The sequence below is a fragment of the Apus apus genome, chromosome 5 (genome assembly GCF_020740795.1).
Source record: "Apus apus isolate bApuApu2 chromosome 5, bApuApu2.pri.cur, whole genome shotgun sequence".
Lineage (NCBI taxonomy): Eukaryota > Metazoa > Chordata > Aves > Apodiformes > Apodidae > Apus > Apus apus.
Window position 1 is genome coordinate 564904 of NC_067286.1, and position 15802 is coordinate 580705.

The following is a 15802-nucleotide window of genomic DNA, read 5'->3' on the forward strand; positions in this document are numbered from 1 at the left end:
AGCCTCTGGAAGGCTCCTGCCCGGAGCACGTTCCAGCCGCGCGGGAAATCACGTTCCCTGCTGCCGTTTCGGTGGAGAGATCCACGCTGCTCCCACCTGGGTGGGTTCTCCCGGACTTATCCCAGGGGGGAAGAATAATTTCCTGGAGCTACTCTTGCCTTAATTTAACACCAAACCTGCCTGTGGTTAAGGGACGGCGCTGGCGCGACTGGGGCTGCTCCGTTTGTCCTGGCCGCGCTGCTCTGTGTGCGAGAAATCGGTTCCAGGGCAGGGCAGGGGGATCCTCCCCCAGCTGCCCCTGCTGCTCCCTCTCCTTTGGTGCCAGGCGATGCCATCCGGCGGGCAGGGGGTGACCTCCTGTGTGGCATCGCGGTGCGTGTCCCCGCGGCGGCCGGGGATGGTGGGAAGTGCTGGAAAGGCCGTCGGTGACCTGCTCGGAGCGGGGAGAGCGCGGGGGGGGCTGCAGGATGAGGACGCGGGGGTGGATGGTGCCTCCAGCCCCCGCACCCCGAGAGAGGGAGCAGAGCCAGGTCCCGTGTCTGATGATGGGTCCCCGTGTATCGCTGTGGGGACTCGCTGCAGGAGACAGGAGCTGCGGGGATGGGAAGCAGGAGACAGGAGCTGCAAGGATGGGAAGCAGGAGACAGGAGCCGCAAGGATGGGAAGCAGGAGACAGGAGCTGCAAGGATGGGAAGCAGGAGACAGGAGCTGCGGGGATGGGAAGCAGGAGACAGGAGCTGCAAGGATGGGAAGCAGGAGACAGGAGCCGCAAGGATGGGAAGCAGGAGACAGGAGCTGCGGGGATGGGAAGCAGGAGACAGGAGCTGCAAGGATGGGAAGCAGGAGACAGGAGCTGCAAGGATGGGAAGCAGGAGACAGGAGCTGCAAGGATGGGAAGCAGGAGACAGGAGCTGCGGGGATGGGAAGCAGGAGACAGGAGCTGCAAGGATGGGAAGCAGGAGACAGGAGCTGCGGGGATGGGAAGCAGGAGACAGGAGCTGCAAGGATGGGAAGCAGGAGACAGGAGCTGCAAGGATGGGAAGCAGGAGACAGGAGCTGCAAGGATGGGAAGCAGGAGACAGGAGCTGCGGGGATGGGAAGCAGGAGACAGGAGCTGCAAGGATGGGAAGCAGGAGACAGGAGTTGCGGGGATGGGAAGCAGGAGACAGGAGCTGCAAGGATGGGAAGCAGGAGACAGGAGCTGCGGGGATGGGAAGCAGGAGACAGGAGCTGCAAGGATGGGAAGCAGGAGACAGGAGTGGGAAGGGGGGTGTGCCGGGCATTCTGCCTGGCTGCTCCGGGTGGGAATAGCGGAGACGGAATCCGCCGCCAAAATGTATCAGGGGGAGGGGGAAATTTGTATAACGACCTATTCCTCCCCAAACCCGGACCTGCCCAAGCCCTCCCTGGTGCTAGAGCGGGCGATGCTCCGTGCCCAGCTCACCCCCAAACCTGTCTCCTGCTTCCCACCTCCTGGAGCCGCTCGGGATGGCTGGGATGGAGCGAAGCCCCTGAAAGAAAAAGCTGGATTTCTTCTGGAAAAAAGGGATGTTGGTCTTGGGGGGAATAAAAAAAGGTGAGTGTACCTGGTGGAAGTGGTGGCGGGTTCAACCTGAGCGAGCAGGGCTGGAGAGGAGTGTCCTGAGTTTGATGCCACCAGGGATTCCCGGTGGTGCTGGCTCAGGGACCCAGGACCCTGCAGCATTCCCGAGGGAGTGGGGGAAGCACAGGAAGGTGATGCCAGGGCCACCTCAGGGCAGGAGCCTCCAGGTATTTGTTGTGGCACTAGGACCATGCCATGGGTCATTGTCATTCCAAGAGGGATTTTGTTCCTGCTGTGTATTTCGGTGCTGGGAAAGAGGCATTTTCCTGGTGGATCCCACGGGAGCAGCAGGATGACATGGATCCCGGGCAGCAGGCAGGGATGCAGCAGCACGTCCCAGTCCCTGGAGCAGCCCGAGCTGGACGAGGCTGGAACCTGCCCCAAACCACGAGGGAAAAACCCCCAGGGAAACACTGGCTCCCTTGTCCCGGCCCCTTCCTGGCTGGGGCACAAAACACTCGAGCGGCTTCAGCTGCAGCTTTTGGGCTCCGGTAAGAAAAACACAAACACAAAACACTGTTTTCTGGGCTGCAATTCCCGGGGCTTGTCCTTGGATTTAAAGCACTGAAACGTGGCACTTCGTGCTGGGTGCTCGAGGGAGGGCAAGAGGTGCTGGTGCTGCAGGGGCTTCACGGTCCTGGTGTCTTGGTCATAGCAGAGCAGCAACTCGGAGGGAAAGGGAAACAAATTCTGCATGGAAGGGCTGAAATGGGAAGTTTTCTTCGCCCTTTCCCACCCTGCTCCCCGCAGAACTAGTCTCTGTGGGGCTGGTGTTGCTCTTTGGCATCGTCCCCAGCCCAGGCTCCAGGATGGGGAGCAGACCCAGCAGGGCTGCCCCAGCCTGGGGAGCTGGGCCAGGGGGGAACAGGAGTGGGAAGAGCTCTGGAGTCATCCCGAGGGATCCCACGGCAGCTTCACCCTGACCCAACAGTCACTTCAGCCCCTTCCCCCTTTCAGGACGATTCAGCAGATTGTGGTGGGTTTTTTTTCTTCTCATTTTTCTTGTGTGTGTGTGTTATTCCTTCTTTTTTTTTTTTTTTTCCCAGGTGGGCAGAGGAAGGTGAGGAGGGAGATGGGAATGTCCAGCCCTGGGAGGCTCCGCAGCAGCAGCTTTTCCCGGCAGGATTCCCAGGCTGGGCTGAAAACAGTTGAAAATGTCCAAGGAATTGATGCAGCTGGAAAACTTCGGGGCGTGGGAAGTGCCTTGTTGTTGCAACTGAAGTGTCTGATTAGTTAAATTAAGCTCTTGATCATTAATTAAGCTAGTAATATTTCATTAAACTATTAATAATTAGTTAAAGGGTAACATCTCCCACAGAGGTGGTTTCTTTGGGGAATTCAGGGGGGGAAAAGCTCCCCCGGGGCCAGCAGAGCCACGGGACACACCCCGGGTGCTCAGGGCTCAATTCCTCTCCTGTCCTGGGGAGAAGGGAGATAAAAAAGGGGTTTGGGGGCTCTCGTGGGACTTGCCTGAAGCTGCGAGTCCCGGTTGGTTGGAACAGCTTTTATTTTGTGACATATTTATGTGTTTTATATAGGGATCTTGAAGATATTTTTTAATATAGAGGTAACTCATCGTGCAGCAGAGCAGCAGTCAGGCTGCAAGTGGCTGTGGCTTCACTCTAGGCATAGAGAGGAATAACAATAATAATAAATTATATATGTATATATTATATACACATTATATACAGTGTATATATATATACATGATATATAATACATATATAGGTATTGTAAAATATATGTTAATAAAATATTATTAATAATAGTAACACAAGCAATAATTATAATAATGGTAATGATTGTTATAATAATGTATTATATATAATATAGACAATATTATTATTATAATGTATTATACATTATAAACAATGTATTATATATAATATATAATATATACAATGTATTATATACGCATTATATAGTGTATATATATACTTTATATATAATACATATATAGGTATTATACAATATATAATATTAAAGTATTTTCAATGATAATAGTAATAGTAGTAATAATGATTATAATAATGACAATAACAATTAATAATAACAGATTATTATTAGCATTAATATATGTTATTGTTGTCCCTGGCCCATCCCATAGATGACTGGTTTGAACCTGGGGCAGCATCACCTCTCCTGACCCAGCAGCCCAGGGAGTGACACAGAGGGAGGCACAGAAACACAGACACATCAATCCATACACATAGGATGAGGATTAGGACAGGAGGAACCTCTGGGCTCCAGGAAGGCTGAGCCTGGGAGGGAAAACAGAGGCCAAAAAACCAGCTGGCCTCAAAGTGACTTTCCTTTGGGGTGGCCCATGGGGTGAGGAGCAAGAGAATAAGGATCATAATGTCATTATTATTATTAATATGAGGATACACAGCGTGGTAATAGTGAATTCCAATAATACTGACTTTGTAAAATGGGGGGGGTGTCGTTTATTTTTGTTTATATTTTGTTTCATTTTACTTATTTTATTTAAATTGTTGTTGTTTGGGTTTTTTTTTTATTGCTGGTGGTTGGATTGGTTTATTTAGGTTGAAATTGTCCATCTCAACAAGAGATGATGTAGATTTTCCAAAGGGATCCAGGTGACAAACTCATCCCAAGTACCCAAAGCTCCCCTGTCACTCTAAAGATTTTTGAACCTGTTACCCCAGCATGTCAGGGAATTCCTTTTGCAGGAACCAGGGCTGCAAGTGGCCACCTTCACTCCTTTTTTTGCAGGGTGGTGCCCAAACCCTGGGGGTGGGAGCTCAGCCCTGGAGCCCATTGGCCACTTAGAGACCAACGTGCTTCTCCCAACACCTCTTTTTTGTGGTGGTTTTTTTGTTTTTGTTTTTTTTTTTTTTTTGTTAATTGAAGGTTTTCCTTAAGGATCAAAGCAAACACCTGCATCCCAGGGAGCTGCTCAGCCCCTGCTCCCACACCCACCAGGTGCAACGTTGCTGCTTCACCTGGACCAGGTCACCCCTTCCATGCCTGATGCTGGTGAGACCAACCCCACCTTTGGGCTCATGTCTATGGTTTTCCCATTCATTTAATAACTTAATCAGGGACTTTTTGGTGCCATCCCCAAGATACAGGGGGTGCAGAGCGGGAGGACGACTTGGTGCTGTTGCTTTTGCAGCAGCACAGCCCAGTCCTGCAGTGTTTCCCACCCTCCCTGTGAATGATCACACCTGTATTTTAGTAAACATCACTTTTATAAACAGCTTTTTCATAACCATTGTTTCCTGACCACAGAAAACAGGCTCTGCTGATGCACACAAACCTGGAGTCGGGGCCGTTTCCTGCTGCCAGCCAAGAGCTTTGGATCAAGGACAAGGTAAGAAGAAAAATACAGGAGAGGGTTGGGAAATTGATCAAAGAAGGGAAAACCAAAGCAAAACACAACCCAAAGGCTACCCAAGCTCCTTGGGCTTGTGGCCACCTATGAACTCTGACCAGAAAACAAACACAGATTTATTACCTGCCTAAAAAAAAACACAGTCAGAGGGGAGGAGAGGATTTATTATTTAAATTAAAACCACACTGGGAAAAATAAACCAGTGGTAACGTCTCATTTCCTCTCCTTGACTGGCTTGCAGCTTATCAGCTCTGCCTGCCAGCAGCTCCAGAGGGGATGTTTTCATCCTGCACAAAGAGCCTGAGGGTGTCTGAGCACATCAAATAATGGGAAAAATACACCTTGGGGGCCAGGCACAGCCTCTCCTCACCCCCCGCCTGTGCCTGGGGCTGCTGAGCTCCCCGGGCAGCTTTTTGAGGAGTCTCGAATGGTTTCCTGGTTTGTTTTCAGTACAAATGATGCTTTGTCATCGTGCTGAGACACTTCTCAGCCCGGCTGGAAATGCTGCAGAGGTTTGTTTATCCCCCCCAGAGGCAGCCCGGGGCTCAGCCCCTGCTCTGTAAATCTCTGCAGGGAACTGGACTTGGATTTACTGACCCAGGGAGGGTAGAAAAGCTGTTCTCCTTCTTTCTTGCAGACCCCACGGGCACCGAGCATTTCAGAGCTCATTAACCTCCCGGATGAGGGAGCCGGGGAAGCGGCTGGTGGCGCTGGGAGGGCCGGGATGCTCACATTGCCCGGGGAAATTATTTCCTTTGCTTAACCAAATCTTTGGCTGTTTGGGCTGGCCTGAGCACCCCCAGCTCCCTGCCTGGGCTGCACGGGAGCAATGGACACATTCCCTGTGTGTCCAGCCCCGCGATGCTCCCTGGCTCTGCCCCTGCTTCTGGGCAGGAGCTCTGAGCGCTCCGGCTGGAACGTTCCGCTGCGGTTCCCTCCAGTTTGCTGCTTTCTTTACTGGTTTGAAGCCTCAAGCCTGCAGTTCTTAACGGCTCCTTTGTGTCTTGTAGCTGCTGATGGCATGAACAAATCTCCAGTGTGTTTAAAGCCCCAGCTCGTGGCTGGATCCCCAGGGACGTTCCTGGCAGAGGACACAGCCCACCTGGGCGAGATGGAGCAAGGAACAATGGATGTAGCAGAGAAACCGGTGCTGAAATGGAAGTTTCCCCTGAAAATAAAGGCTGAAACCATCCAGAAGGGAAATAGTGGCTGGTGAGTGGTGGGTGTAGTCAGGAATCTGTCCTTTCAGCTCCTTCCCCTCAGCAGAGGGCTGGGCCAGGCAGGATGGAGCATCACGGCTGTGTTGCACCCGCAGGAGGAACCAAGACCAGACCCAGCTCTTGGCCAAGGGCAGCAGCACCACGGGCCTCTCAGGGATGAGTTTGTGTAGTTTAATTAACATAATTAACACAGCTAATCAGTGAAAGTAACTGTCAGCTGAGACTTTGGGCCCTGCTGCCTTTGGTTCTTTTTTCCCATCCCTGGCCTGAGGAACGGGGGTTGGACAAGGTCACAGTGTGAGGCTGGTGCTGCAGCCCCTGCTCTGGGTGGGGAAACTGAGGCACGGGGTGGGGGGAAACTGAGGCATGGGGTGTATGGAGCGGGGCTGCCATGAACCCCTCACAGAGAGGTTAACTGGGAGGATGGGGATTGCTTATCATTCCACAGTTTCCAGAGGAGCTTCTTGGGGACACTGAGAAGCATTCCAAGGACACAGCAGGAGAAGTGACACCCAAGGGGTGCCAATCGTGTCTCCTTGAGGTTTAAGAAAATGAGCTTGTTCAAGGAGTGTGGCACAGAGCTCTGCCATGGGCAGCTTCACCCTCCACGGACACACTGGCCTGGGCAGCTGCTCCAGGGCTGGCATAAGGTGACTTGGGACAGTTCTAGAAAAGGCTCTTGTGTGGAAAAGAAACAAACTAAAAACTCCAAATCCCCATGAGTTTGGAGCCTAAACTGTGAGCCCAGAGAAGAGGAACCAACCATTCCCAGGTTCTCCACCTTGGCTTTCTTACAGAGCTTTCTGCTGCCTGAGAGAAGCACAGCTGAGAGGACTCAGGTGGTGGGTTGTGCTTCTTGTGGTGCGTGGGGTTGTTTTGGGTTGGTTTGTTGGTTTTGTTGGGTTTTTCTTCCCTTTTTTTGAGGGGATTGACAGATGGACACGATGAGCTTAGAAGCCTTAGTAGCTCAAAGTCCTCAGTGGACTTTGAAAAGGAGAAAAGGGTGAATTAGATGAAATGAAACAGCATTAACAAAGACACAAACAGCAGAGGACTGTGATCCTGGCATGGTGAAACTCCAGCTCCACACAGGACACTGAAGAGCAGCAGCAGAACAGAAAACAAACATGGTATTTTGACTTTTGGTGTTGCCAATAGCAGTGGAACAAACCCTTTCCTTGTCCTCCCAAATGCCATTTACACCCAAGTGATCCCAGCCCGTTTACACAGAGGGGATTCAAACTCCAGCCCCCCAGCAGGGCTGGGAGCTGTGCCCCATGGAGCCTCTGGGGCATCAGGGAATTGCAAAGCCTGTGACAAGTTTGTAACCGGGGTGTTTAAACCCTTCCTGACTCATGAAACCAGTTTAATGGTCTGTTATACACTGGGGGCAACTGGACATGCACCACACACAGTTACAGCACAGAAAATGTGACAGAGGGGGAGACACCCCAGGTTGGGATCCCCCCTGTCTCCATCCCCTTTCCACAGGGCTCCAGTGGAGCTGCTCCTCAGCCCCTGCCCTCGCCCCCCATTTCCATCAGCCATGGCATCCCAGAGCCCAGCTCCTGCCAGACCTGCCCTCTCAAATCCAGGAAGGTGAGGAGTTCCCAGACAATACAGCACAGCTATTTATGGGCCTCAGTAAAAGCAGCTGATGCCTGCCAGCCTGGAAGGGAAAGCTGGATTCTTCATTATTTGTCCCAGAAAAATAGTCCAGAGCAAAAGAATGAGGAAAAATGTCTTGCTGCCACCCACCACCAGGACACTGTTCTCTTTAATCAAGTTGAGAGCAAGTTCACAATATCATACACCTTATATGAAAACATTGCAGAATGCAAAAGAAGCTTTTTAACCTCAAAAAACTCCTACAAGGCATCTCCAGGGCACTGGCAGGAAGGTGGTGCTGCACGTCCCACCTCAAGGAGATGATTAATTTAATTAGCATCAAAAAGGAAAAAAACAAACAGGCTGATTCATTGAAGATTTTATGTATCTTCTCCCTGCCTGCAGGTAAAAACACCTGTCTGAATGAACACCTGGCTGAGTCCCAGCAACCTGTCATGGCAGCAGTATTTCCATGGTCCTCTTTATTAAAAGTAATTTCCACAGAGAATTAATGAAATACCAAAAAAATAAAAATAATTATGAATGGAAATGCCAACTAACAGCTCCCAAACCCCAGCACATTGCAGCATCCAAACCAAAATTAACAGAAAGAATAAAGGACTGTGAGCAGCAGCTCTGCTGGTGGAACACTGCTCAGCTTGACCCCAGCATCAGAGCAATCCAGGAAGTATCCAGGTCCCTGCTCTTCTTACTTGACAAACCCTCAATGCTACTTCAGCTTCACCAGGTTATGAACTGTGGGCACACAGACTTTGATCTGACTGTCCATGGGTAGAGTGCAGCTGGAGCACCAGCCCTGGGGACAACACCAAGGCCGTGTCCTCTGAAGTGTCCTCCAGAGCCCAGGTCAATCTAAGAGCAGAGTCAAGCCCAGGAGGGCAGAGCTCCCCCAAGCAACACCTCTAGATGTGCCTCAAGGTGGATTCAACCTGATGGATTCTATGCTCAGGTCCCTCTGCCAGCATCTGAACAGCAGCTGTGCTGGGAAAGAGTCCAGAAGGCGCCACAGGGAAAGGAGCCTTCTCCAGACACCTTGGCTTGGGTTCCACAGGAAAGGAAACAGTGTCCTCAGTCTTTAGCATCTCCCACCCCGTCAGCGTTGATAGCAAACATGGCCTCAGCCTCAGGGAGGCACGGGGAGTCATAGATCTTGCATATTCTGGTCTCACCTCGGCCCTTCCGCAGGTACAGCCTGGCAGGGAGAAGGAACAAAGCAGGTCAGGGTGTTCAGCCTCCCCTCAGGAAACCATCACCACCCCAAGGCTCTGCCAGGACACGCACAGCCCGCTGCAGCAGCTGCTGAAGCTGTTCATTTTGCTGCAGATTAAGGAGTGCTCAGAAGGGCACCTGTCCCCTGAGCAGGGCTCTGCGCCGGCCGCTGGCAGCCTGTGCAGAACCCGGAGTTCCAGGCGCTGCTTTCACATCATCTCCCAGAGCAAGGCCTGAGGGCATGACAAGCTGTTCTCACCTCGTGGTGGAAGCGTGTGCTATGATGTTTCCCCCGATAGGTTTTTTGGGATCTGCAGCAAACATGGCTGCTCCATCCACCTGTGCCACCACCTGGTTAGTGATCACAACGGCCACCCCGAACTGCAAGGAGAGAAGCAACGAAGGGAAAAAACCTTCACTTCCAAAACCTGAACCGAGGAGGAGGGGGTGGGAAATAAACCCACCCCCCCCCCCCAAAAAAAAAAAAACACCACCCAAGACAGCTCTGCTGTCCCCGCTGCTGCCTCCCACCCAGCCTGGCAGCAGCAGGCAGGATGTGAGGGCAGGGTTACCTCGTCCGCCAGGCGCAGCAACATGCGCAGGAACCGCGCCAGGTGCATCTGCCGCGCCGAGAGCTCCCCCCGCCCCGAGTAGTCGGTGCGGTACAGGCCCGTGGCACTGTCCACCACCAGCAGGGCGTACCTGGCAGGGTGAGGACCAGGCTCTCAGGCACTGCCAGGCATGGGTGGTGCCCCCACTGCAGCCTGACAGTGCCCTCCAACCACAGAGCTGCCTCCGGGCGCTCCCCATCGCCTGCCGGCGCGCGGGGTCGTGGAACGGTTTGAGGTGGGAAAGAAAGATCATCCAGTGCCACCCCTGCATGGGCAGGGACATCTCCCACCAGCCCAGGCTGCTCCAAGCCCCATCCAACCTGCCCTTCAACACTGCCAGGGATGGGGCAGCCACAGCTTCCCTGGGCAGCCTGGGCCAGGGTCTCACCAGCCTCACAGCACAGAATTTCCCCTCCTGTCTCACCTAAAGAGTTTCTTTCAAGAGCAGTAAACACATTTTCAGTCACAGTTTAAACCTCCCCTTGTGCAGCTTGGTGCCATTTCCTCTTGTTCTATCACCAGTTCCTTGTGAGAAGAGACCAGCACCTACCTCTTTACAACGTCCTTTCAGGCAGTTGCAGAGGGTGATGAGGTCTCCCCTCAGCCTCCTCTCCTTCAGACCAAACAGCCCCAGTTCCCTCAGTTGCTCCTCATAAGACTTGTTCTCAAGGCCCTTCACCAGTTTGGCTGCCCTTCTTTGGACACGCTCCAGCACCTCCATGTGTTCCTTTATTGAGGTGCCCAAAACTGGGCACAGACTCAAGGTGCCAACTACAAAGGAACCATCACCTCCCTGGTCCTGCTGACCAGGCTATCTCTAATCCAGGCCAGGATGCCACTGGCCTTCTTGGCCCCCTGAGCACCAATCGGAACCCCCAGGTCCCTTTCTGCTGGGCAGCTCTCCAGCCACTCCTCCCCACACACCAGTGTCAGTGCACAGAGTCCAGGTTACCTTGACTCTGCCATCATGGCTGAGGCCTGGAACAGCAGCTGGGTCTGGTGGTCCGTGTTGAAGCCCCGCGCGTAGGCCACGTTGTCCAGGACGTCACTGCCAGACAGGCCATACCTGGGGAAAAGACCTTCAAGTGACAACCTCCTCAGAAGAAGCAATCCAGCAGAGTCACCTGGAGACTAGGATAAAAGCTGACATTCCTGGGAGGGTCTTCAGAGATTAAAGTGGACAGCAGAAAATGCAACACAACTCACAGGTGAAAAGAGAACCAATTTTAAAGAGTATTTTCCTGCCTAGTCACAGCAGGACAGTAGGACACCAGGCACTTCCCTCCAAGAAAACCAACCACAGTGAAGGAAAACTACCACTCTGGAACAGGTCATTCTGAAAGCAGAACACTGCCACTGAAACCCAGTGACCAACAGCCCTCCACCTGCAACGCCTGGCACTGCTTAACTGCCAAAGGAATAACAAAGATGGTCACATGCCACATCTTGAATTTAAATCATATGGCACTTCCAGAGATCCCTTAGAATTTGGAGAACCAGTTGATTGTCCCCTTTAGATCCTTTTATTTCCCAGTGAGAGAGAACAGAGGTCACTTGTTCTCCTTTCCCACCCTCCAGCCAGGACCAGGGCAGGGTGAGCCGCAGCGGGTGGCTCAGCGCTGTGGGTGGCGAACGCCTTCAGGGCTGGAGCCCCCATAACCTTCAGGGCTGGAGTCTCCTCCCTTGGGCAACCCCTCCTTGGATTGTTTTGGCCAGAGTGGAGACCAGCACAGACCTTTCAGCCACGGCCAGGAGGCGCTCGGGGCGGAAGGTGCCCTCGGTGTCGATGTACATGGCCTTGCCCTCCCCGCCGCCGCGGTCGATGGGCAGCTGGGGGGAAGCAAAGGAGACCCAGCGTCAACAACCAACCCAGCCACCCCTTTGTGCCCTCAGCCTGCAGCACACAACGTCCCCAGCTGCTGTGGTTAAAGGGACATTTATCTGGGAACAGGGAGAAGCAAGGCTTTAGGAGCATAAGGGTGTTAACTAGATGATTTGGTTAAGCCTAAAACCTCTAACGTTGCATGAAGTAACAACCTCTAGAGAGTAATCAACAAGTTTTAAGTGTTTAAACTGAAATTAGGATAAAAGGCCACTCCAAACTCATCTCCTGTTGGGCAGCAAGAGCCTGCTGAAGGCTTTCACAAAAGGAAAAATCAGCTTCAGGGTCCTTAGGAGAAAAGCAGCTACTCAGAGAAAGTCCTAGAACCCAAGACCCAAGCTGCTTCTCTCCCTGCAACACTCCTGGGGATGAGACAGGTGAGGAGCACCTGCAGGGAGGGCAAGTGCTTCTCTGCAGGTAAGGCCTAGAACTCTGTTACAAGGCTGATGTGTTAAACCTGGTTTAACCTGTTAACCAGGACACTGAGGAGGAAAACAAAAAAAGGCTACAGAACATGCTAAACAGGCAAGAAACACCCCAAACTGAACTGCTGCTGAGGTCATCCCAGCAGGGACACCAGGCCCCAGCCAAAAGATCCTAGAAAGCTACAGGGTCAGCCAAGGGGGCTGCAAACACTCCTGTTCTTTGCAGCTGTTTAGATCCATCCCATTCCTGTTGGCTGAGAAAAGTGCCCAGAGGAGCAAAGCTCCCCAGGCTGTGCTGCCTGGGCTCTGGGCTGGGAGGAGGAGCAGAGCTCACCTGGCAGGTGACTGCCAGGGTGTGACACAGCTGGGTCTTGCCCGTGCGGAACTCCCCGAACAGCTCCGTTATGGACCCCGTTTCTATTCCTCCTGCAGGGAAAACAGCAAGAACAATCCAAATAAAATAACTCAAAGAAGGTCAAGCACTTCAGGCAAAGACCACACATAAAGTATTACTTCTGGAGAGACTGGGTTCAACCCTTGCTTTGGTTAAAAGTTTCAAAAGTCTAATTGGAAAAAACTGGTTTTCGTGCCGAGGTTGGTTCGTGTTGCAGAACTTGTGTCTGAAGAGTTTCTGTCCAAGGGTTGTGTTTGCAGAACAAAGAAAGGCAGGTAATGAAGGCTAATCAATAAAGAGAAATAAAATGATCACCTTGAAGAAGTTTATCCAGTTCCTTGGAGCCAGTGGTGATCTGGATGATCTCTGACCTTCGCTGGTGGAATTCCGTGGCTGTGGTGAAGCCCATGGGAACCAGCTTGGCTGCCTCAGCCTGGGGAAAACCAACCCAGGCAGTGCAAGGAGAGCTCCTCCTCTTCACCTGCCCCCTCCAGTAATTAACACTGTAATTGCCTCTTTTGTGAAGAAGCCTCTGTGTCACCTGATGCACACATCTCATTTTATAGGCCGTGAATGAGTTGGTTTCTCTGGAAAGCACTGAAATTCTGACCAAAGGAAAAGCTTCAACAGCCTTTTGGTTTCTTAGATGGAAACTGGGCCCTCCTTTCAGGCCAGCTCTGTCCCTCTGGCCACACTGGGCTGGGCACAGCCCGTCAGGAATGCTGCCTGCCTGCTGCTGGCTGAATGCCCGAGGGAAGAGAAGCACTGGAGTCCAACGTGGCTTGGCAGAAACTCTGCATTCTGAACCAGAAGGTGCTGAGATCACAGCTCAGGCTTCACTCCCCGCCCCCAGGAAATCCTGTGCTAGGAATAACACTCCCTTCCCTCCCTCTTCACCTCCTGGCAGGGCCCCAGGGCTTTTTGTCACCCCCCCATCACAAGTCACATCATACCTCTAATAATCTTCCCTGCCCTTCTCAGTCTATCCTGAACAGAGACCTTCCAAAAGCACCTCAAGACCTTAAGCCAGGAGTAATAAAACTTGAACACCTTGGGTTAAAGCTTCTCCATAACCCCCTTACCAAGATTTTGTCAGCTTTGGCTTCACTGATGCCTTTAATATTCAGAAGCTCCTTCTTTGGTGCATAAGCAACAGCCTCCACTGTGTGAAATCCAGCTTCTTCTAACTTCTTCACATCATTTGCATTGATGCCACATTGCTGGAAGGGAGAAAAAAGGACACAGCAAGACACAAATTCCTGAACTTCCACTGAACACCTTCAGCTGGCTCCATCAGATTTGGATCCAACTCTGTGATTCCAAGTCAGCATATGGAATGTTACTGATCCACAAAGAATCCAAACAAATCAAATCATTTTTGTCAGTGCAATGTTTGCCTGAGCTGCTCACTACACAGATGGCACAGAGCAGGCAGAAGATACCACTCTGGTTCAAGAGGTGATGGGGGTGACCAACACATGCCAGGAAAAGGTAGACAGGGAGGCAACAGAAAATAAAACATAACTGCTGCACTTGCTGGGTGCTTTGGGCTTTTTGACAGAAGACAAGTAAGAATTTAGTAACAGTTTTCAGCTACAACTTGTGTTTAAGGAAGAAGACAAGGAGGTTTCTGGAAGGTCAGCTCCAGAGCTGACTCCTGACCTACCTCTAACCTGGAGATGAGCTGAGGTCCAAAGCTCTCATCCTCTGCTGACGTGTCTGCGTTTGCTTCCAGCTGCATCTGCATGGCCATGGTGCTGAGTGCTCAGCACAGCTCTGCCAGGGACACCACAGCCCTGTGAGACAGCTCCCACCCTGCTCAGGAAACCAGGACACACACCCACCCCTTGGAAACACCCCTCCTGGGGTGGCCTCACTGAGGGCTCAGCAGGAACCAACAGCACCTCCCAGGCACCAGCTGCCCTCTGGGGTGAAGGAGAAGCCCCAGGCAGGCACAGCAGTGACAGCTGTGACCACTGCAAGGCTGCTCAGCCCAGTGTCCTCCTGAGGCCAAGCAGAACCAAGGAATTGTTTGGGTTGGAAAGGCCCTTTCAGACCCTCCAGTCCCACCCGTTCCCCCAGCCCTGCCCAGGCCACCCCTGCCCCGTGTCCCTCAGCACCATCTCCAGGGCTTGGAAACCCCCCCAGGGATGGGGACTCCCCCCCTGCCCTGGGCAGCCTGGGCCAGGCCCTGACAGCCCTTTGGGGGAAGGAATTGTTCCCCAGATCCAACCTCAGCCTCCCCTGGAGCAGCTTGAGGCTGTTGCCTCTTGTCCCATCCCTTGTTCCTGGGGAGCAGAGCCCGACCCCCCTGGCTCCAACCTCCTCTCAGGAGCTGCAGAGCCAGCAGGTCTCCCCTCAGCCTCCTTGGCTCCAGGCTGGACACCCCCAGCTCCCTCAGCTGCTCCTCACAAGTTCTCCAGCCCCTTCCCCAGCTCCGGGGCCCTTCCCTGGCCACCCTCCAGCCCCTCCGTGTCCTTCTTTGTCCCGAGGGGCCCCGGCCCAGCCCAGGGTGACCCCGGCCCCGCCGCCCGCTCCGCTCCCGCCACGACCCAGGCCGCGCGGGAACCGCCGGCAGAGCAGGCGCCCGGGGGGCAACCCCGGCCCTCCCCGGCAGCCCCGCGCCTCACACCCCCCGCAGCGCCGCCTCCCGCCCGGCCTAACGCGGGTCGTTCCCAACCCGCCCCGCAGGCCGCGCCGGGCCCGGCCGCGCCCGGAGGGACAGGGGGGCGGGCAGGGCAGGCGGGCGGGCAGGGCAGGCGGGCCGGCCCGGCAGGGCTCCCTCCCGGCCCCGGGGCTCCCTCCCTCCCTCCCCCGGGGCTCCCCCCCCCCCCCCCGGGCTCCCCCCCCGGGCTCACCGGGCCCCGCGGCCGCTCCCGGGATCGCGGCGGTTCGGAGGAGCCCGCCACCGCGTCACGTGACGGGGGGCGGGGCCTCGAGCCCAGCCCGGCGGCGCCTTAAAGGGGCCGCGTCCCCGTGCCCGGCGGGATTCGCCCCCCCCCGGGGCCGGGAGGGTCGGTTTCAGGCAGGATTTCCACCCCCAGCCCCTGCTGTGAGCACCAGCCCCGCGGGGAGGGCTGCGAGGGGGAGATGGGCCCCCCGGGCCCTGGTTTGTATCAAGGCGAAGCGCTGCCTGGGCCATTTCCCCGATTGCGGTGGGAGCGGCGGCGGGACCGGCCCCGCTGAGCCCTCCCGCGGGTCAGAGCCCCCGGTGACGCCCCGGGAGCCCCGCAGGTGCGGCAGCCGGGCCGGCAGCGCAGCGGGAGCTCTGCGCGTGGAAGTTTCAGCCTCTCCCTCCTGGCGCCCCTGGCAGCAAAACGCGGGCGAGACGGACCCTGCAGGGGCAGCCAGGGCCGGGGTCTCCCCCTCCCCGGGAAGAATTTCTTCCTCCCGTCTCACCTGAAGAGTTTCTTTCAAGAGCAGTGAACACGTTCTCAGTCACGGCTTAAACAGCACAGCCCATAACCACAG

The 15802-nt window shown here is 54.2% G+C and overlaps 1 protein-coding gene across 2 annotated transcripts; it reads right to left on the bottom strand.

Annotated features, from left to right (window-relative positions):
- Positions 1-7923: 7923 nt before the first annotated feature.
- Positions 7924-15767, bottom strand: RAD51 (RAD51 recombinase). Of its 2 annotated transcripts, none has more exons than XM_051621202.1 (10): positions 15731-15767; positions 13998-14107; positions 13414-13551; positions 12647-12764; positions 12272-12363; positions 11366-11460; positions 10583-10696; positions 9592-9721; positions 9279-9400; positions 7924-9002 (listed from the first exon to the last, which is right to left on the bottom strand). In XM_051621202.1, exons 2-10 carry the CDS (start codon positions 14082-14084, stop codon positions 8879-8881), a joined length of 1020 nt encoding a protein of 339 aa, XP_051477162.1. In that variant the 5' UTR covers positions 14085-14107; positions 15731-15767; the 3' UTR covers positions 7924-8878. The 2 variants fall into 2 exon arrangements, with proteins under 2 accessions (XP_051477162.1, XP_051477161.1); XM_051621201.1 differs by lacking the exon at positions 15731-15767 and adding an exon at positions 15190-15259.
- Positions 15768-15802: the final 35 nt, after the last annotated feature.

Excerpts from the sequence above, each read along its gene's own strand:
- RAD51 (XM_051621202.1), bottom strand. The coding sequence starts at position 14,084 with ATGGCCATGCAGATGCAGCTGGAAGCAAACGCAGACACGTCAGCAGAG. Across the intron at positions 12,364-12,646 it reads ACTGGATAAACTTCTTCAAG|GAGGAATAGAAACGGGGTCC; the intron begins GTGATCATTTTA and ends TTTTCCCTGCAG. Across the intron at positions 10,697-11,365 it reads CTCCTGGCCGTGGCTGAAAG|GTATGGCCTGTCTGGCAGTG; the intron begins GTCTGTGCTGGT and ends TCTTTTCCCCAG.